This window comes from Cervus canadensis, chromosome 2 (assembly GCF_019320065.1).
Source record: "Cervus canadensis isolate Bull #8, Minnesota chromosome 2, ASM1932006v1, whole genome shotgun sequence".
Taxonomy (NCBI): domain Eukaryota; kingdom Metazoa; phylum Chordata; class Mammalia; order Artiodactyla; family Cervidae; genus Cervus; species Cervus canadensis.
In genome coordinates, this window is record NC_057387.1 from 76,299,883 (window position 1) to 76,323,768 (window position 23,886).

Here is a 23,886-nt window from a genome sequence, read left to right on the forward strand (position 1 = left end):
GACCGCAGCGGCAAATGAGGTTGGAAAGGCAAGCTGGCCCAGTCACGGGCAGGCTGAAACACTAGGCTAATACCTGATTAATCACAAACACAGAATGACATGTTTGATCTTAGAATTTGTAGGTTAGTAAGCAGCTTCATAAAAAAAAAAATGTGGCAATGAAGGAGACAGGCATTAGAAGGTCTCTCCGGGAGGCCACTGAACTTGTCCATGCTTTTAGATATATGCATGTGGGCAAACACAGATCACATGTGATTCAAATTTTTGGTTAGCATTTACAAAGGAATTTATAGATGACAAAGAACAAAGTGGGATACTTTGAAAACCTGAAGAAAACAATTTCAACAGGCATTTATGCTTCGAAGAGAATAAAGAAAGACATTGAGAGAAGCTCTATAATTCTAGTTCTGCATGTCTAGTATTCAGGCAGAAATCAGATCAACAAAACAGCCAAACCATAGAACATCTGGAAAGGTATGAATTGATAACATGTAATTTGATGATGTCCTACACTGTATCACTGACCGGTGCAATAAACAAGGAAGAAATTATTATCTCCATTGAAGAGATGAGAAAACAAAATCTCAGAAAACTGATGTGACTTGACTAAAATCATAAGACTTCCCAAGTGCTTCAAATGGTAAAGAATTTGTCTGCAAGGCAGGAGACCCAGGTTCAATCCCTGGGTCAGGAAGATCCCATGGAGAAGGGAACTGCTACCCACTCCACTATCCTTGCCTGCAGAATTCCATGGGCAGAGGAGTCCAAGGGGTCACAAAAAGTTGAACCTAACTGTGCGACAATACTCACTACTCATACTGTGCAGTGTTAGCGCCATGAATCCAACTCAGTTTTTCTCACTTCACTATTCTCACCATTGTTCTAATCTGCCTTATTTTTAAAAATCCGAAGTTTGCACACATTTACTATGAAACCCATTCTGTAACTATGCAGTTATTATTTTTGGATTAAAAAAGAAATCTCATTTTCTTCCTCTTATTAAATCTCTTTATCTTCATGTAAATATAGACTAACGTTTTATTTCCATGTGACAGCCAAAGTTTGATACTTACAATGTATATTAAGCTCAATTTTTAAGCTCATTTCAATCACTGAACTAAAGGCTTATTTTAAAAGTACTCAAAAGAATTTGAGAAACTGGAATCTTGAATATTCCTCAGGGAGATTCCTTTGGGATACATTAATGCTGAGTGTGATTTTGATTAGGCTCATCTATTACAGTCGGAATCAAAGATACTTCTTTACCATTAATGCTCTCCTTAAATAAATGTAACTATTTAGCACATAATTTCCAAAATACAAAAATCAAACTGGATTTCAGAAAATTCTGCCTCTATGTAGGACTCCTCAGTGTCACCTTCTCCTTTACCCCACTTTATCTTTTCTAGGTCTTGACTCTTGAATGGAGTTAGATGGGATGGAAAACCTGAAATGACCAATCGCACTAGTTCACCCTAAGGTCTGAGTCAAACCAATAATAACCCTTCTTAGAGTTTCCAGTCCAGCTTTTAGACTTCATAACTAAAGAAATAAGAATTGGATTATCTTCTCTGCATTTAATGTAGTTCACTTCTAAAGTTTTATTTAAACAATGTAATTCTTTTCTTAGTTGTTAAAAAATGTTTTAAAACCAACATGCTTCATTCTGTGACACTGTTGTTGTTGACTCACTCAGTCGTGTCCGACTCTTTGTGACCTCATGGACTGCTGCACGCCAGGCATCCCTCTCCATCATCAACTTCTGGAGCTTGCTCAAACTCATGTCCATTGACTCAGTGATGCCATTCAACCATCTCATCCTCTGTTGTCCCCTTCTCCTCCTCCTCCAATCTTTCCCAGCATCAGAGTCTTTTCCAATGAGTCGGCTCTTTGCATGAGGTGGCCAAAGTATTGGAGCTTCAGCATCAGTCCTTCCAATGAATATTCAGGTTTCTTCTAGGATTGACTGGTTTGATCTCCTTGCTGTCCAAGGGACTCTTGAGAGTAACAATAAAATGTTTCTTTCCTGTATATATATATACAGATGTGTTCAATTTTCATGTTACTTTTTTGCCTCTCAGCTACCTGCTTTTCTTTATGAGTAATGTTAAGTCTTAACTGTGAATGTGAAGACTGATCCTCCAGGGCTTCCCTGGTGCCTCAGAGGTGAAGAATCCACGTGCCCATGCAGGAGACACAGGTTCAATCCTTGGTCCAGAAGATTCCACATGTTCAGTTGCTCAGTCATGTCCTGCTCTTTCTGAACCCATGGACAGCAGCATGCTGGCTTTCCTGTCCATCACCAACTCCAGGAGCCTGCTCAAACTCATGTCCATCGAATTGGTGAAGCCATCCAACCATCTCATCTTGCCGTCCCCTACTCCTCTTGCCTTCAATCTTTCCCAGCATCAGGGTCCTTTCCATCAGTTCCTCCCATCAGGTGGTCAAAGTATTGGAGCTTCAGCTCCAGCTTCAGTCTTTCCAAAGAATATTTACGACTGAGTTCCTTTAGTATTGTCTGGTTTGATCTCCTTGCTGTCCAAGGGACTCTCAAGTCTTCTCCAACACCACAGTTCAAAAGTATCAATTCTTCAGCACTCAGCTTTATTTATGGTCCAACTCTCACATCCATACATGACTACTGAAAAAACCATAGCTTTGACTGCACAGACCTCTGTCAGTAAAGTAAATTTATCTGCTTTTTAATATGCTGGCTGGGTTGGTCATAGCTTTTCTTCCAAGGAGCAAGCATCTTTTATTTCATGGCTGTGGTCATCATCTGCAGTGATTTTGGAGCCCAAGAAAATAAAGTCTGTCACTGTTTCCCCATCTACTTGCCATGAAGTGACGGGACCAGATGCCATGATCTTAGTTTTTTGAGTTTTAAGCAAACTTTTTCACTCTCCTCTTTCACTTTCATCAAGAGACTCTTTAGTTCCTCTTCGCTTTCTGCCATAAGGGTGGTATCAACTGTGTATCTGAAGTTATTGATATTTCTCCCTGCCATCTTGATTCCAACTTGTGCTTCATTCACCCCAGCATTTCGCATGATGTACTCTGCATACATATTAAATAAGCAGAGTGACGATACACAGCCTTGTTGTACTCCTTTCCCAATTTAGAACCAGTACTTGATCCATGTCCAGTTCTAACTGTTGCTTCTTGACCTGCATACAGGTTTCTCAGGAGACACGTAAGGTGGTCTGGTATTCCATTCTCTTAAAATTTTCCACAAGCTTGTTGTGAACCACACAGTCAAAGGCTTTAGTGTAGTCAGTGAAGCAGATGTTTTTCTGGAATTCCCTTGCTTTCTCAATGATCCAACAGATGTTGGCAATTTGATCTTTAGTTCCTCTGCCTTTTCTAAATCTAGCTTGAATATCTAGAAGTTCACAGTTCACGTACTGTTGAAGCCTCGCTTGGAGAATTTTTTGCATTACTTTGCTAGCATGTGAGATGAGTGCAATTGTGCGGTAATTTGAGCATTCTTTGGCATTGCCTTTCTTTGGGACTGGAATGAAAACTGACCTTCTCCAGTCCTGTGGCCACTGCTGAGTTTTCCACATTTGCTGACATATTGAGTGTGGCACTTTAATAGTATCATCTTTTAGGATTTGAAATAGTTCAGCTGGAATTCCATCACCTCCACTAGCTTTGTTCATAGTGATACTTCCTAAGGCCCACTTGACTTTGCACTCCAGGGTGTCTGGCTCTAGGTGAGTGATCACATCATCATGGTTATCTAGGTCATTAATATCTTTTTTGTATATTTCTTCTGTGTATTCTTGCTACCGCTTCTTTATATCTTCTGCTTCTGTTAGTTCCATACCATTTCTGTCCTTGACTATGTCCGTCTTTGCATGAAATGTTCCCTTGGTATCTCTAATTTCACTGAAGAGATCTCTAGTCTTTCCCATTTTATTGTTTTTCTCTATTTCTTTGCATTGATCACTTAGGAAGGCTTTCTTGTCTCTGTATGCTATTCTTTGGAACTCTGCATTCAGATGGATGTATCTTTCCTTTTCACCTTTGCTATTTGCTTCTCTTCTTTTCCCAGCTATTTGTAATGCCTCCTCAGATAACCATTTTGACTTTTTGCATTTCTTCTTGGGGATGGTTTTGATCACTGCCTCCTGTATAATGTCCCGAACCTCCATCCATAGTTCTTCAGGCACTCTATCAGCTCTAATCTCTTGAATCTATTTGTCACTTTCACTTTATAATCATAAGGGATTTGATTCAGGTCATACTTGAATGGCCTAGTGGTTTTCCCTACTTTCTTCAATTTAAGTTGCAATAAGGAGTTCATGATCTGAGCCACAGTCAGCTCCTGATCTTGTTTTTTGCTGACTGTATAGAGCTTCTCCATCTTTGACTGCAAAGCATATAATCAATCTGATTTCAGTATTGACCATCTGGTGATGTCCATGTGTAGAGTCGTCTCTTGTGTTGTTGGAAGAGTGTTTGCTATGACCAGTGCATTCTCTTGGCAAAACTTGTTAGCCTTTACCCTGCTTCATTTTGTACTGCAAGGCAAAACTTGCCTGTTACTCTAGGTATCTCTTGACCTACTACTTTTACATTACAGTCCCCTATGAAGAAAGGATATCTTTTTTGGTGTTAGTTCTAGAAGGTCTTGTAGGTCTTCACAGAACCATTCAACTTCAGTTTCTTTGCCATTAGTGGCTGGGGCATAGACTTGGATTACTATGATACTGAATGGTTTGCCTTGGAAACCAACAGAGATCATTCTGTCATTTTTGAGTTTGCACCCAAGTACTGCATTTCGGACTCTTATTGACTATGAGGACTTCTCCATTTCTTCTAAGGGATTCTTGCCCACAGTAGTAGATATAATGGTCGTCTGAATTAAATTCACCTATATTTAATGAAGCAAAATTTGATCATCACCTAATCAGTTTCAGTATATCAAATTATACAATTATATATTTTAGATATAAGTATATTTAAATAGTATTTTTAATAGTATTTTTAAAAACCAAAAGACAACATTAAAATACCTTAAAAGTTTAGATTAACATATAGAATATCAATTCAAACCTCTCTTTAGATTTATTCATACTGTATACTCTTGTTGACTTTTTCAAACACTTAAAAGACTGTTTTATAAAAAAAAGATTTTAAAGTGATGATAGTAACTTTACATTTCAACAACTTGCTTTCCTTAATTCTAGTTTTTAGCAAAAATCATTTTTTAATGTACTTTCCAAGTTACTTGGAGAAGGAAACGGCAACCCACTCCAGTGTTCTTGCCTGGAGAATCCCAGGGACGGGGGAGCCTGGTGGGCTGCCGTCCACGAGGTCGCACAGAGTTGGACACGACTGAAGCGACTTAGCAGCAGCAGCCAAGTTACTATCTAGGGCTAATATAATCTGTGGTTCAGTAATTTCTGTTTAAAGTGGTTGAGGTTTTTAAAAATACTTCATATTGTTAGTTTTTGTCACACAATTCTGACCTATCACAATGCACAAAACATGTTTTGTCAATTCTCTGCATTATCTGCCCATTAGGGGGCAGCATTAGGCTCTGTGTGAAAGGACAAAACATCGCCAGGCCTTTTTGCTCCTTTTTTTGTTTTTGTTCCCTCTTTCCTCATCACACCATCTCATCATACGTTCTGTAGTGGATTCCCTACAACAGGCGGTCAGATTCCTGGCAGGAAAGATCCCCGTAACCAAGGGCAACAGGAGAGTACAATGTACAAGGAAATGGTGCCATCCTAACTCAGGGCACACCAGCACGGCAAGTATCAAAGAGAACCCAAAACCACAACTTAGAAAGACATGAAATCGTTATTTTTTATGTTATTAGAACTAATGCCTATGTCAAACTAAAGCTGCTTAAGAGAAATGTTACCTGTATTACTAATGTCTTATTTTTTACAGATTATAATTAGATATTAGATTTAGGTGTTTAAAAAACATTTAATAAATTAGCTCAAAGGCTTCTTAGCTGCTTTCAACTGTCTGACACAGATGTACCTATTTATCTCCACCTCAGAACCTGACTTCTCAAACTCCACTGGTACATTCAAACTAACAGGAATATACAGCTGACTATAATGCTATTATCACTGTGAGAGTGTGCAACACAAATTTTTAAACTACATCTATTTCTGATTTTCTCAACAACAGTTCAAACAGTTAAGAAATGTAATTGTTGATAAAATGGATAACTGCAGCTCAGAGGTAATACTCATTAATTACTATGATTAACTATAGAACTGGGAGGGGTGGCCCATTTTAAACTGCTTTCTAATTAACTAGATCTGGAATAACTGATTTAATTCATTTATCATCAGATAATTTTAAAATCCCTAAAATAATAAATGGAAATTCTTTCCTCTGTTTCGTACAGTTAAGGCTTCAGTTTTAAAATTAGGGTCCAATATTTGTTGATTCAAGAGATTAGATCCGGTAGACAGAGTGCTGAAGAACTATGGATGGAGGCTTGTGACACTGTAAAAGAGGCGGTGACCAAAACCATCCCAAAGAAATAGAAATGTAAGAAGGCAACATGGTTGTCTGAGGAGGCATTCGAAATACCTGAGAAAAGAAGTGAACCAAAGGAAAGGGAGAAAGGGAAAGATATACTCAACTGAATGCAGAGTTCCAGAAAATAGCAAGGAGAGATAAGAAAGTCTTAAGTGAACAATGCAAAGAAAAAGGGGAAAACAACAGAATGGGAAAGACTAGAGATCTCTTTAAGAAAACTGGAGATATCAATGGAATAATTCATGCAAGGATAGGCAAGATAAAAGACAGAAATAGTAAGGACCTAACAGAAGCAGAGGATATTAAGAAGTGGCCAGAATACACATAAGAGCTATGCAAAAATGGCCTTAAATAACCCATATAACCATGATGGTATGGTCACTCACCTAGAGCCAGACAACCTGGAGAGTGAAGTTAAGGGGACCGTAGGAAGCATTATTACGAGCAAAGTCAGTGGAGGTGATGGAATTCCAGCTGAACTATTTCAAATCCTAAAAGATGATGTTGTTAAAGTGCTGCATTCAATATGCTAGTAAATATGGAAGGACAGTGAAGGACACGGAAGCCTGGGCGTGCTGCAGTCTAAGCGGTCGCAAAGAGTCGGACACGACTTAGTGACTGAATGACAACAATTTGTTGATAGTCACAAGGTTGTACAGCCATCAGTTCAGTTGCTCAGTCTTGTCCGACTCTTTGCGACCCCAAGGACTGCAGCACGCCAGGCTCCCCTGTTCATCCCAACTCCCAGAGCTTACTCAAACTCATGTCCACTGAGTTGGTGATGCCATTCAACAATCTCATCCTCTGTCATCCCCTTCTCCTCCTGCCTTCAATCTTTCCCAGCATCAGGGTCTTTTCCAATGTATCAGTTCTTCCCATCAGGTGGCCAAAGTATTGGAGTTTCAGCTTCAGCATTAGTCCTTCCAATGAATATTTAGGATTGATTTCCTTTAGGATTGACTGATTGGATCTCTGTGCAGTCCAAGAGACTCTCAAGAGTCTTCTCCAACATCACATTTCAAAAGCATCAATTCTTCGGTGCTCAGCTTTCTTTATAGTTTAATTCTCATATCCATACATGACTACTAGAAAAACCATAGCTTTGACCAGATGGACCTTTGTTGGCAAAGTAATGTCTCTGCTTTTTAATATGCTCTCTAGGTCGGTCATAGTTTCTTCCAAAGAGCAAGCATCTTTTAATTTCATGGCTGCAGTCACCATCTGCAGTGATTTTCATGCAGTCACCAGATTTTGGTGCAACCATCACCACAATTCAATTCCAGAGTATTTCTGTCACTTTACAAAGACACCCCACAACTTCCACTTCTCGTGGCCCCTAATAATCAGTATCTGTTTACTTGCTCTAATGATTTCCCTATTCTGGACATTCCGTATAGATGGCAACATACGTGACTTTCTGTATCTGGATTATTTCATGCAGTATAATGCTTTCAAGGCTTATCCATGTTGTGACAAGGATCAGTGCTCCATTCCTTTCATAGGTGAATAACCCATTGTAAGGACATACCAGCTATATAATCCTGTTAGTTTCCAAGTACAAGTGGAATACTCCATTGTACAGATATACTACTCTTTGCTTATTAATTCACCAGTTGATGGACATTGGGTTATTTCTCATTTTAGGTATTATAAATAATGCTGTTACGAAAATTCATGTACATACAAGTTTATATATAGACACAGATTTCAATTATATATACCCTAGATCATATGGTAACTCTGTGTTTAACATTTTGAGGAAATGCCAAACTGTTTTTCAATGCAGCTGCACCATTTTACAGTCCCATCACCGCAGCAATGTATAGGGGAACTAATTTCTCTCCATCTTCAACACTTGTTGGTTTTCCCTGATAGCTCAGTTGGTAAAGAATCCGCCTGGAATACAGGAGATCCCGGTTTAATTCCTAGGTCAGGAAGATCCACTGGAGAATGGATAGGCTACCTACTCCAATATTCTTGGGCTTCCTTTATGGCTCAGCTGGTAAAGATTCTGCCAGCAATGAATGAGATCTGGGTTCGATCCCTTGGTTGGGAAGATCCTCCAGGAAAGGAAAAGGCTAACCACTCCAGTATTCTGGCCTAGAGAATTCCATGGACTGTATTGGGGTCACAAAGAGTCAGACACAACTAAGTGATTTCACTTCAACATTTGTTATAGTTCACTTTTTCTTCATTCTTTATTCTTTCCATGCTTCAAACTGGATAATCTCAATTGACCTGTCTTCCAAACTTGTTGGGTATTTCTTCTGCCTACTCAAACCTGCTCTTTTGCCCTAGTGAATTTTTCATTTCAATTATTATACTCTTCAAATTCAGAATTCTTGTTTGGTCCTTTATAAGTTCTGTTGCCATATTTATCTTTTTTTATCTGGTGAGACACTGTTCTCATACTTTTTTTTAGTTCTTTAGATATGGTTTTCTTCCATTTCTTGCACATATTTACATTAAGTGATTTAAGTCTTTTTTCTAGTAAGTCTAACCTTTGGACTTCCTTAGAGACAGTTTCCATTAGTTGCTTTTTCTCCTGTTTATGAGCCACACCTCATTCCTTGGCTTTTTTCATGATTTTTCTACTGAAAAAAGGATATAATGTGGCAACTCTGGAAATCAGTTTACACTCGCCTTCAAAATTTGTTATTGTTGTTACTTTACTGACTTTTCTGAAATAATTCTGTAAACTGTGTATCCTTTGTTGAGTAGTAAAAGAAGAGGACTCCCTTAACTAATGATTGACTTAACACCTACAACCAATGAGTCCCCTGGACTCTGCCCTGTGTTTGTGTTGGGCCATGCTTTCAACACGCAGTCAAGTAGCTGACAACTCTGCCTTAGCCTTCACTTTCTACAAGTGAGAGCTGAGGGCCTTCTTGAGTTCTTTCCAAGTACATGAACCATCCTGTGTGTGTGCATGGCCTTGTAAGATTCCCAGGAGTATGTCAGAGCTTTCCAAAGGCCCTGTGGATATCTAATACCCCAATTTTGTTCCTTTAATGCTTTTTGGTTAGCCTATTTCTTGCCCCAAATATTATCTAGCACCTCAGGCAACCACAAAGTTAAAAAATTTCCCCTGAATGTTTTCAAAAAATTCCTCCGAGGAAAAGCTTTTTACATGGGCAAACTTGAGTCAAATCAATGAAAACAACCTTGCAAGTGCGGTCGGTCCCTCCAGGGAACCCGCAGGTGGGTCAAAGAGTAGGTCTCTGGAAATGAAGCTTTGTGGAGTTTCAACCCTTCCATGCCCACTCTGGTGCTACCAGCTTCCTGGTTTTTATTATGATTATGGGCTGTTGGAAAGAGATAGGAAAATAGGAATTGGATTGGCTGAGAGACCATAAAAAATATTGGTAAGACTGTTCTTGCCGATATTTAAATATATCTCTTGAATAAATCCTCCCCCAGTTGCCTCATGCCTTTAGTTAACATCCAGAGTTCTAAAAAAGTTTATTCTTTCTTCCATTATTATTGATGCTTTTATGGACGAGACACTGTTTGGAGGTACTTATTAAGGAACTTTGGTTGATATTATCTATGGCTTAGATTTTCCATGTAGGCCTATGATACATTGCAAATTAATGTTAGACTATGAGGCAAGAGTCAAGAGTCATGTTTTCCAGTACTGATAGTCAGCAGTACTAACACTATTTCTATTTTTTACCTATTGGATTATTTTAAAATTTTTGTCCAAAATCACTTTACCATTTAAGTATGGGTCTATCTTATTCTACGGATCCACTTGTCCCTATCATTATGCCAACATCATACTGTCTTGATTACTATGACTTTATAATACATCTCGAAATCATGTAGAAGTCCTCGAATTTTTTTTTTAAGATTGTTTTTAGTAGAATAATTCCTTTGCATTTTGATAGAAATTTTTAAAATCAGTTTTTCAATTTCTATTTTAGAAAAAGGCTGCTGGAAAATTGGTTGGGATTATACTGAATCTACAGATTAGCTTGGGAGGAAGAACTGATATCACACCAACAGTAAGTCTTTCAACTCATGAATGTGGTATAGGCACCCCATTCATAGGCATCTTCTCTACTTTCTCTCAGCACTGTTCTCTGGTTATCATTGCAGACTTTACAAATATTCTCTTAACTTATTATTATATATTTCATGTTTGGTGCTATTATAAACAAATTTTTTAAAAACTTTATTTTCCAATTGTTGCTGCTAGTACACAGAAATACAGGTCATTTTTGCATACTGTCCTTTTACCTTGTGACTTTGAAAAGTTTACTTATTTTATGTAGTGGTTGCTTTTTAGCTTCTTAGGGATTTTTCATGTAAACAGTCATGTCATATACAAAGAAAGACATTTTTACTTTTCTTTCCTTTCCTATTTCACGTATTTTTTAAATTGTTTCATTGACTAAAACCTCCAAGTTTATATTGTTGAATAGCAGTGGTAAAAGTGTACAGTCTTGGGTTTCTCTGGCAGCTCAAAGGTAAAGAATCCATCTGCCAGTGCAGGAGACATGGGTTCAGTCCCTGATCTGAGAAGATCCCACATGCTGTGGTGCAACGAAGCCCATGGACCACAACTGTCAAGCCTGTGCTCTACATCCAGGGAGCCAGAACCACGATCCATGTGCTGCAACTTCTGAAGTCCATGTGCCCTAGCCTCCTGTGGTCCGCAACAAGAGAAGGCACCTCAGTGAGAAGCCTGTGTGCTGCAACTAGAGAAGAGCCCACACAGCAATGAAGACCCAGCACAGCCAAAAATAAAAACAAATAAAATTACTAAAGAGTATACAGTCTTGCCTGTTCTGACAATCTCTTTACTTTAATTGGAGCGTGTAGTCAATTTTTACTTAACCATTATTATCATTCATTCAAGGTTTACCACTTAGCTATTTGTTTTCTATTCATCCTGGTTTTTTTTTCCTTTCTTGACTTTTTTTTTTTTTTGGCTTAATCAAATGTTCTTAGAATTCCATTATAATTCAACTGTTGACGTTTTAGCTATACTTTTTGAATTTTTAAATGTTTGCTCTATAGATTACAATATACATTCATTAACTTACCACACTCTACTGAAGAGTTAATATTTTTCTACTTCAGGTAAAATATAATTACCCTGTAAACAATTTCATTCACCTCTCATATTGTCCTTTGTGGACTGTTGTCAAATACGTTATATCTACATACAAGCCCCACCATGCAATGTTACGATTTTGTTTTTAATTAACTTAAATAGAGATAAAGTATATAGTCTTTTTTCTTTACTCATATATTTGGTGGTGGTTTAGTCACTGAGTCGTGTCTGACTGCTGCGACCCCACAGACTGCCAGGCCCCTCTGTCCATGGTATTGTCTAGCTGAGAATACTGGAGTGGGTTACCATTTTCTTCTCCAGGGGATCTTCCCAACCCAGGAATCAAACCCAGGTCTCTTGCATTGCAGGCAGATTCTTTACTGACTGAGCTACAAGAGAAGTCCTACCCATATATTTATCAGTTGTTTAATCAGAATTATAATCAATGAGGGGCAATCTAGTGGTTAGAGGACAAAGATGCTGCTTAAACATCCTACAACATACGGTACAGCCCCACTGAAACAAAGAATTATCCAGCTCAGAATGTCAATAGGGCCAGCCAAAGCTGAGAAACTGTCTTAAAATGTATTATTTTTATCTGGTTGCTTTCAAGATAATTTCTTTATAACTTTGGTTTTCAGTATATTAACTGATATACCAACATAATACTGATTTTTTGTTTTCACTTATTCTGCTTTGCAGGGAGGTCTCTGCCTCTGTTAAATCCGTATTTTTTTAAAACCTGAATGTGAGAAATTTTTTAGCATTATTTTTTCAAATATTTTATGCCCAATTATCTTTCTTCTCTCCTTCTGGGACTCAATTACACTTATTTTAGATTGTCCTTTACACTTATTTATATTGTCCCTTAGGTCCCTGAGGATTTGGTTTTCATCCTCTTTCTCTCTGTTCTTCAAACTGAATTATTTCTTTTGATTTGTCTTTATCTTAATTGAACCTTTTTTTTTCCTTCCTCCAAACTTCTGCTAAGCCTAGACAGTGTACATTTTTTTGGTGGATATTGTACTTTTTAGTCCTAGAGTTTCTATTGTTTAAGTTTATATTTCTTCCTGAAATTCTCCATCTGTTCATTTTTACCTATTCCTCTTAAGTCCTATTGTTTTTAATTTTGCAAAAACAAAACCTTATTAAACACCACGATAAAGAATGAAAAAAAAAAAAAACAGCTCAAAAAGGATTAACTTGTACACTCTTCAAGAGATAAATCTTGCAAAACATAAGGATCCAATGTGGGTATGCATTTGCTCATAAGATGGTGGCTTTTTGTTAGTCACTAAGTCATGTTTGACTCTTTGACGACCCATGCACTGTAGCCCGCCAGGCTCCTCTATCCATGGGATTTCCCAAGCAAGAATACTGGAATGGGTTGCCATTTCCTTCTCAAAGTCCTGTTTATTATAGTTGTTTTAAGTTAGTCTTTCCTACTAACACTAACTTCTGGGTCATCTTGCGGTCAGTTTCTATTAATTGCTTATCCCCCTAATCATGGGTCATGTTTTCTTGTTTTTTCAACTTTCTAATTATTTTTGGTTATTAAATATTGTGGATGATATACTTGTAGATATTATGGATTATATAATCTTCCTCTGAAGGTTGCTAATTTTATTGAGAAAGTCAACTTTTTAACATTATATTTATTTAATTGGAGGTTAATTATTTTATAATATTGTAGTGGTTTCTGTCATACATTGACATGAATCAGCCATGGATGTACATGTGTTCCCCATCATGACCCTCCCACCCACCTCCCTCCCCATCCCATCCCTCACAGGGTCATCCCAGTGCACCAGCCCTGAGCACCCTGTCTCATGCATTGAACCTGGACTGGCGATCTGTTTCACATATGATAATATACATGTTTCAATGCTATTCTCTCAAATCATCCCACCCTTGTGTTCTCCCACAGAGTCCAAAAGTCTGTTCTTTACATCTGTGCTGAGAAAGAGTCAACTTTTATGAACTCAAACTTCAAATCACCTCCTCTGTTCTGGAAAGGAGTTACATCTCTTCACAGCTCTTTAGCCTTCCATCTGTTGTTTGCTACAAGGTCCCCTGGAGTCTCCCCCACACAAAGTCCAGGAGTCACTCAAGTGTATTTGGGCTGAATTTACACAGAGATTTTTCTGCGATTTCCCCTTACTTTCCAGCCTTGCTAACAGTCTTGAACTCTGTTCTCTGACTCCATAAGCTGGTAAGGCTGTATCTTTCTGTACATACTGGCAGTAAGGTGGGGTGGTACTAGGCAAAAAGTCACAGAAACATAAATCTCATCCAATACACTTTTCCTCTTTCAAGGATCAGCTCTCCTTCAGTTTCTGCCTGCTTTGGTTATTCTTCAGAGCCTTCAAATATTTTTGTTTCATATTTGATACAATTTTAATATCTGCAAGAAGGATAATCTGATACAAGTAACTTCACCAATACTAGAATTCCAATTATAATTTTTAAGTGTGATAGTTTTATTGGAAATAAAGATTATTATAGCCATATATACCTTGACATAGTCATCTCTTTAAATGTGATAGCTTTACCAGAAATAAAAATTATTATAGCCACATATATCTCGACATAGTCACCTCCTCCTTATGCACAGCCGCCAGTACAAAGCAAACAGTCAAACAGTTTCTATATGACACTACTTCCATGCCCGAATAAGATTTTCCATAGTATAATGAAAATAATGAGGATTTTGGAACCAGAGAAATCCTTTAGTAGCCACATAAACTTGAAAGATGATTTACCCTTTTATGCTTTCCCACTTATATTATGAAAGTGGTCATTTAGAAATCACAAGGTCATTAAAAAGATCAAATGTTTATATTACAAAGCATAGAGTAAATGTTAAAAGCAAACCGTGGTTTCTTTCCCTTGGACCTTTTCCTCCATTCAAACAGTGAAAACAGAGGGAATTCCTAAAACATGACCATCTTTTATTATTAAAAAATGCAAATCAAAACTACAATGAGCTATCACCTCACACCAGTCAGAATGGCCATCATCAAAAAATCTACGAACAATAAATGCTGGAGAGGATGTGGAGAAAAGGGAATCCTCCTACACTGTTGGTGGGAATGCAAACTGACACAACCATTATGAAGAACAGGATGGAGAATACCCAAAAACGCAGGCATAAATCTACCACATGATCCAGCGATCCCACTACTGGGCATATGCCCCGAAAAGGCCACAATTCTAAAGGATACACGTACTCCAATGTTCACTGCAGCCCTATTTACAACAGCCAAGACATGGAAGCAACCTAGACGTCCCTTGACAGATGAATGGATAAAGAAGATGTGGTACATATACATGATGGACTATTACTCAGCTATAAAAAAGATGCATTTGAGTCAGTTCTACTGAGGTAGATTAACCTAGAGCCTGTTATACAGAGTGAAGTCATAAAGAGAAAAACAAGTATCATAGACTAATGCATATATATGGAATCTAGAAAAATGGTGCTGATGAATCTATTTGCAGGGAAGGAATGGAGACAGATGTAAAGAATGGACCTGTGGATACAGTTGTGGAAGGAGACAGCAGGATTTATGGAGAAAGTAGCATTGACATCTATCCATTATCATGTGTAAAACAGATGGCTGGTGAGAAGTTGCTTTGTAACACAGCGAGCCCAGCCTGATGCTCGCTAATGACTTAAAGGGGTGAGATGGGGCGGGGGGTGGAGGGAGGCTCTAGAAGGAGGGGATATATGTAGAACTGTGGCCGATTCATGTTGTTTGTTATATGGCAGAAACCAACACAGTATTGTAAAGCAATTTTCCTCCAATTGAAAAATAAATTTAAGAAAATGACCATCTTTTACTAGCTATTCAATTAGTAACATTTAATTAAGTTTCGGTTATAAGGATGAAAGAACACAAGGAGAGAGAACAAATCTCACTTTATGAACAAGCATGAGACAGTGAATCCAGGCAGGACCCACATCTCCACAGTTTCTCTGGTTAAGCAAGTGCACAGGGTGGAGGAAGGCACGCAACACAGAGGCGTCTTTGTCACAGAATTTCTCCGTGAGTAAGTGGGAAAGGTCTTTCTTTCCATGGATATAAGTGTACAATAAACCACAATAATCTAGCAAGCAAAACTGCTATTTAGAAAAGCAACATAGGTTTCAAAACTGAAATAAATGAAAAGGTAAACACGAAAAATAACTTTCAAAGCTTAAATCACACATTCAACTAAATTTTTAAAAACTTATTGTGCTTCTTCTTGTTTATGAAAGTAAATTTTGTTCCTTATAAAAAAAAACAAAATTGTATAGGACTATATTTTATAATTTTTAAAGATTAATAGATTATGAAAATTTATCATGCATTTATATATAGTTTTACATGGTTTTTAATATATGAATTATAGTTTCTGATATAAATATGACAATTTTTTTCTTCAGTCTACAGACTATTGGGATTTTAGGTTATTTCTAATTTTCAAAACTATAAATTATTCACAGATGATTTTACATACCTCTGATGATTTCTTGCCTTTGTCACTTGTAAATATAATCAGCATACAATTAATATCCTTACCTAAGCATTACTTAAAACATTAACAAGTAAGGGAACAAAGATGAAGCCTTATGAAACACAGAAGAGGATGCATTCCAGACTGCATCAATTCATTATTGTTCCTTAAATATAGGTATGTTGCCATCTAGTTGCATCATCTTCCAATTCATATTTCTATATCTTTTCTGCAAGCATATAGGGGACTTTATTATATCCAGCTTCACTACTTCTACAGAATTCATTTGACCTGTGTTTCTAGTATCCTATCACAAAAGCATAATCAGACATCAGTTGTTCTAAATGAATTTGTATAGGTTTTCTATTCTAAGTTTTTAGAGACAGGTGAAGCCAACACAGTCGTTCTAAAGAAAGCAAAGTGTAAGTATTGCTCTCATAGACAGGAGAGAGCTGGGAAGGCTACTGCTGTGAGAAAGAGGAAAGAACCAGAACCGTTCGTTTTGAGGCTCTCGTTACTACATAAGGTCATGTGCCACTAACACGACACACATTCTCGGTGTTAAGCCGCTGAGAATAAGCTGAAGGATAAAAGCCCGAAAAGAAAAATAGACATATTGAAGTAACGACACAGTGTGTCTTTTGAATGTAATATTTTAATGTTTTTGACTGTTTTAATAGTCAAAGTAGTGCTAGTCATAGTCATTTAATAGTCATAATAGCGCTAGTCATGATCATGTATCCATGTCCATAAGCACTGAATAAGAACAGAGGTATTTCCTTAGGTTTCTGAGTCAGGGCTACACTGGTGTAAACCAGAGGTCAGCAGAATTTTTCTGTAAAGAGCCAGATAGTAAATACCTAATCTTGTGGGCCACGCAGTCTCTGCTGTAACTACTCAACTCTGAGACTGTAGCACAACAGCATCACAGACAACATGCAAATAAACGGATGTGGATGTATCCCAACAAAGCTTTATTTTAAAAAAACAGGTTGTGATTGTGGGCTGGATTTGCTCTGCAGTTTGCTGTCCACTAGTGTAAACAACGTGAACAAATACCGAGGGCAAAATCATACTTAGCAATCTTCTGAACATGTCCTAAAACTGCATACAGTGGGCAAGAAATATTGTATAGATCAGTGCAATTTTACTGCCTTATGACATTACAAGAATCACAGTTTCATATACAGTGAATTCAGTATATAGTTGAAGCAATTTTTCTATATATCATCAAAACCTGAGAATGATGTACCTGTGCATAATCACCAAAAGGTTGAGAATAAGCAATGCACTTCTCCAATGTGTGTTGTGATTCATTTCCCTGAGAGATTGTATCCAGAATGTTGCTTGCAATTCCAGTCTTCTGTACAGTGGTTTTACTTGCAGGGGCTTAAGGCAAAATCAATATATAAATTTTAGTTAGCTTGTTTTATTATAAATTACAGAGTACAAAACCCATTAATTCAGCATATTCTCAAATAGAACACAAATTTTAGTTCGCCAGTAAAGATCTACATTTATTATTCTTGTGTGTGTGTGCTAAGTCACTTCAGTTGTGTCTGACTCTGTGTGACCCTAAGGATTGCAGTCCACCAGGCTCCTCTGTCTATGGGATTCTCCAGGCAAGAATACTTGAGTGGGCTGCTGTTTCCTCCTCCAGGGAATCTTCCCGACCCAGGGTCGAACTCGCATCTCTTACATCTAACCTGCACTGGCAGGCAGATTCTTTACCACCAGCGCCACCTGGGAAGCCCTTTATTATTCCCAGGGGAAAATATATATATATATGTGTATATATATATATATATGTATATGTATATATATACATATATAGTATATGATATTATCTAGTTTGTTTAAAACAACTAAAAATGGAAACCTGCTCTATGGGTAATAATCTTGATGGAAACATTTAAAACGTATACGTCTAATCTCTAAAGCAATGCATTCAAAATGTAAATTAACCATTGTTATTAATGTAACAGTTGCAACCATCAAATTTTAGACAGATAAAAATAGAGTAGGCATACCAGAAGCCTACTTTCTTGGTGGCTCAGATGATAAAGAATCTGCCCGCCATGCAGGAGACCAGGGTTCAATCCCTAGGTTGAGAAGATACCCTGGGGAAAGGAATGTCAACTCACTCCAGTATTCTTGCCTGGGAAATCCCAAGGACAGAGGAGGCTGGTGGGCTACAGACTATGGGGTCACAAAGACTCAGACATGACTGAGTGACTAACACTTTCTTTCTTTCATACCAGAAGCACATTAAATTTTTTCTGGCTTTAAAAAATTAAAAATTAAAAAAAAATTAAAAATTAATGGTTAGGTTCAAGAGGATACTTCATAAAGTACAAAGAACGTATATTAAAAACAAAATTCATCTTTCATCTCTTTTCATTCAATTTTATTCTTTTTCCCAGAGGTAACAGCTTAGTATTTTCTCAGATTTAACTTTATGCATTTACACATTCAAGTACATGCATACATAAAAGAATACACAGCTTTAAATAAACATAAATGGAATCAATCTATGAACATATTTGCTTCTTGTCTTTAACAATTTGCTTTAGAGATCATTTAATATTAGTATATGTAGTGTTTCCTCAACTATATATTTCACTTTATGACAAACTATTTAATCATTCCCCTATGAACACATTTGCTTCTTGTCTTTAATAATTTGCTTTAGAGATCATTTAATATTAGCATATGTAGTGCTTCCTCAGCTATATATTTCACTTTATGACAAACTATTTAATCATTCCCTTATTGATGACCATTAAGGCACTTTCTAATTTTTCACTATTGAAAACTAATGCTGCAGTGAATATCTTAGTGCCTAGAAAACAACACATTTGTGATTTTTTTTCTTAAAACAATATTTGAATTAATAGTTTTAATTTACTAATTGAAGGCATGAGGAGGTCCTCTAAAAATGTAAATGAGAATTCCACTTCTGCTGATTATTAGTAACTAATATACTGGGGGTATTCAGCAAATACTCTCAATATATTAGATAATACAGAAGACTGAACTTCATATTTTAGAAAGATGATTCTATATGTATTATAAAGAATTATAGCACTGCCAAATAATTCCTTTATCCAATTATTTTCAATCATGATTCCATTCTAATTCACAGCAATTCAATATACATATGCTTAAGAAAATATTATGAAAGATGTTTTCCTTAAATAAAATAGAATGCACTTCAAAAGTTTTAATTATTCTTTCAATTTAAGGACTAAGGTCATAACTTAGACTTCAGCTGGTCAACAGGCATTATTTGCTTTCATTAAATTAAAAATTAAAGTAAAACTCATCATGAAAAGTATTCAGTAGAACTCCAAAATACTACTAGTGAGCTTCTCACTTACATGGTAAGCACACACTGGGCAACACACTTGCCAGGTTCAAGTACGGGTTTTTACTGAGCCGGATTTCTTTTGGTGGCTCTCCCAAGAGTGAAGTCTGATTCTTAGAGGCAGCCTATTGACCAAAAAAAGAGTGAGTGCTTAATGAAGGTAAAAGAAAATTAAAATGCAGAAAGTGTAGAGAAATACTTACTCTTCAATAAATGTGGTTCAGTGTAACAAAAATTTGTGAAACAAGGTTTAAAGCTATAAATTTATGAAATATTTATGGATACTGATTAAAATGATCACATTTCACCTGCTACTATTTTTCCAATTAGTTTTTAAAAATACCGTTCTAGAACCATAGAACTTTAGAACTGAAGGAGAACTAAAGGTCATCTTGTACAACCTTCTCATTTGAATCAGGAGAGAATTCATGCTCACAAGAAGAAACAAACCCCATACCTTATTTCTAGATCCCACAAGTTGCAACTAAGACCCAGTGCAGCCAAATAAATAAATATAAATAAATATTTTTTAAAATTACAAAATATTGCTGAAAGAAACTAAAGACATAAGTAAAAGAACATCCTATTTTCATGTATTAGAAGATTTAATATTCTAATTAAAATTTCAACACAAACCAAAGTGATCTACAAATTCAATATAACCCCTATCAAAATTCTAACTTTTGTGGACAGAAAAAGAAAATTTTATCCTAAAATTGACATGAAACACCAAGGGACCCCACACAGTGAAAATAATATTGAAAAAGATGAACGAGAATGGCAGGCTCACACTTTTTAAATTTTGAACTTATTACACAGCTGTGAGTCAGTCAGTCAGTTCAGTCACTCAGTTGTGTCCGACTCTTTGCGATCCCATGAATCGTAGCATGCCAGGCCTCCCTGTCCATCACCAACTCCCGGAGTCTATTCAAACTCATGTCCATTGAGTTGGTGATGCCATCCAGCCATCTCATCCTCTGTCGTCCCCTTCTCCTCCTGCCCCCAATCCCTCCCAGCATCAGGGTCTTTTCCAATGAGTCAACTCTTCGCATGAGGTGGCCAAAGTATTGGAGTTTCAGCTTCAGCATCAGTCCTTCCAATGAACACCCAGGACTGATCTCCTTTAGGATGGACTGGTTGGATCTCCTTGCAGTCCAAGGGACTCTCAAGAGTCTTCTCCAACACCACAGTTCAAAAGCATCAATTCTTCGGCGCTCAGCTTTCTTCACAGTCCAACTCTCACATCCATACGTGACCACTGGAAAAACCATAGCCTTGACTAGACGGACCTTTGTTGGCAAAGTAATGTCTCTGCTTTTTAATATGCTGACTAGGTTGGTCAAACTTTCCTTCCAAGGAGTAAGCGTCTTTTACTACAGCTCTAGCAATTGCAATTGTATGATACTGGCATAAAGACAGACATATAAACAAAAGGAATAGGATAGCGAGCCCAGAAACAAATTACTGCATATGTGATAAAATGATTTTCCATGAGTGTCAAAACTATACAATAAGACAGTCTTTTCAACAAAAATGGGAAAACTGGATATCCACATAAAAGAATGAAGTGGATCTTCACCAAACACCATATATAAAAACTAACTCAAAATGGATCAAAGACCTAACAGTAAGAGCTAAAACTAAAAATCTTAAAAGAAAAACTTATGTAAAAAGCTTCATAATACTAGATTTGTCAACCATTTCTTGGAGATGACCCCAAAAATAGAAGCAAAAAAAAAAAAAAAGATCATGTGTTGGGCTACAAAACAAATCTTAACAAATTTAAGAGTACTGAAATCATATCAAGGGTTGCTCTGACTACAATGGTAGCCTAAACAGAAAACTGGGAAATTCAGAGATATGTACAAATTAAATAATATACTCTTGAACAACCAATAAGCCAAAGAAGAAATCAAAGGAGACATCAAAAAGTATCTTGAGACAAATGAAAATGGAAACACCACATATCAAAACTTATGGAATGCAGCTTTAAAGAGAAGTTTATGGCAATAAATGTCTACATGAAGAAAAAAGAAAGACCTAAGAGGAACAATCTAAATTTACACGTCAAGTTACTAGTAAAAGAAGAACAAACTAAGCCCAAAATTAGCAGAAAAAGGAAATAATAAAGATTAGAACAGAAATAAATGAAATAGCACTATAAAGACAGATCAATGAAATTAAGTGTAGGTGCTTTGAAAAGATAAAATAGACAAATTTGGCTACACTAACCAAGAGAAAGAGGGGACTCAAGTAAATATCACTGACCCCTGAACAGTAAGAGTTTGAACTGTGTGGGTCCACATGTGGATTTCTTAAAAGCAAACATAATACCTGTATTTTCATTTTACAGATCTTTGAATTAACTAAGTGTTGGAAAGTTTCTGTTCAATTAGAGATCACAACATGGGATAGAGATCATCAAAAAGGGTCCCTGAGGGACTTCTCTGGTGGTCCAGTGGTCAACAATCTGTCTGCCAATGCAGGGGACATGGGTTCAATCCCTGGTCCAGGAACTAAGATTCCACATGCTGTAACTAGGCTGGCGACTAAGCTCATGTGCCACAACTACTGAGCTTGCATGCTGCATCTACTCAGCCCTCATGCCCTAGAGCCCGTGCTTAGCCACAAGAGTAGCTACCACAATGAGAAGCTTGCATACCACAACCAGAGAGCAGCCCCTTACCACAACTAGAGAAAGCCCGTGCACCACAATAAAGACCCAGCACAACCAAAAATTTTTGTAAAATAAATAAAAAATATTTTTTAATAAAAAAAAAAAAAGAGTCCTGATTCTATCCAAACTGTTTCAGTTACATGGATTTTTGAGTGGCTGGGTGTCAGTACTCCTAACTGCTTTGTTGTTTAAGGGTCAACTGCAGTTACGAATGGAAGAGGAAACATTACAACTAAAGATACCACAGAAATACAAAGGACCATAAGCGATTATTATCAACAAATACATGCCAACCAACTGGGCAATCTAAGAGAAAAAATGGATAAATTTCTAGAAACATACAAGCTACCAAGACTGAATCAAGAAGAAACAGAAAATATGAACAGTCCAATAATGAGTAAGGAATAATCAAATACCTGACAACAATGAAAAGCCCAAGACCAAGTGATTTCACTGGTGAATTGTACCAAAGATATGAGGAAGAATTAACATCAATCCTTCTGAAACTCTTCCCAAAAACTGAAGAGGAAGGAATACCCCCTAACCTATTTTATGAGGCCAGCACTGCTCTCAAACTAAAGCTAGACAAAAACATTACAAGAAAAGAAAAACACAGACCAATATCCCTGATGAACACAGATACAAAAATCCTCAACATAGTACCGGCAGTCCTAAATGAAATACTAGCAACCTGAATTAAACAACACATTAAAAGGATTGTACACCATGATCAAGTGGGATTTATCCCTGGGATGCAAGAATGGTTCAACTCAGGCTAATCAATAAATGTGATATACCACATAAATATAATAAAGGATAAAACCATATGACTGTCTTAATAGATACAAAAAATACACTGGACAAAATTCACATCATTTCATGATCAAAACTGAACAAATTGAGCACAGAGAAATCTATATACCTCAACATAATAAAAGCTATATATAAAGGACAACCCCACAGTTAACATGATAGCTTTTTCTCTAAGATCAGGAGAATGACAAGGATGCCCACATTTACTACTTTTAGTCACCATAGTATCAGAAGTCCTAGCCAGAATAAAATTTTGCAAGAAAAAGGAAATAAAAGGCATCTAAATCAAAAAGGAAGAAATCAAACCATCTCTGTTGACATCATCGCATTTCTATATACTAACAATGAACTAATCAAAAAGAAATTATGAAAACAATGCTAGTTATAATACCACCAGAAAGAGTAAAATACTTTGGAATAAATTTAGCCAAGGAGGTGAAGGATCTATATATTGCAAACTATATGACTTTGATGAAAGAAATTGAAAGTTACACAAATAACTGGAAAGATATCTTAGATTTACAGATTGGAAGAATTAATATTATTAAAATGTTCACACTGCTCAAAGTGATCTACAGATTCAAAGCAATTCCTGTCAAGATTTCAATGGCACTTTTCACAAAATTAGAATAAACAATCCTAAAATTTATGTGGAACTTCAAAAGATCCTGAATAGCCAACACAATCTTGAGGAAAAATTCAAAGCTGGAGGGATCACGCTTCCTGGTTCCAAACTATATTACAAAATTATAGTCATCAAAACAGTATGGTACATGCATAAAAACAGACATACTGATCTATGAAAAAAATAGAGCCCAGAAATAAAGTCATATATATGTGGTCAACTAACATTTGCAAAGGGTGCCAAGAACACACATGGGTAAAGGACACTCTCTTTAATAAATGGTGTTGGGAAAACTGCATGTCGATATGGAAAAAAATTACTCTGGA

General features: G+C 36.8%; 1 protein-coding gene across 8 annotated transcripts in view; it reads right to left on the reverse strand.

The window, feature by feature from the left end:
- Window positions 1–23,886, reverse strand: part of RAVER2 (ribonucleoprotein, PTB binding 2) — a 136,698-nt gene that overhangs the window by 23,914 nt on the left and 88,898 nt on the right. For 6 of the 8 annotated variants that reach the window (XM_043461077.1, XM_043461074.1, XM_043461076.1 and 3 more), the window contains exons 10-11: window positions 19,459–19,570; window positions 17,331–17,467 (exon numbers count right to left, since the gene is read on the reverse strand). In XM_043461077.1, the coding sequence (XP_043317012.1) occupies window positions 17,331–17,467; window positions 19,459–19,570 (249 nt within the window). Of the gene's footprint in view, window positions 1–15,376; window positions 16,191–17,029; window positions 17,468–19,458; window positions 19,571–23,886 lie in introns of those variants that run through there. The other 2 variants (XM_043461080.1, XM_043461078.1) reach the window with 2 other exon arrangements.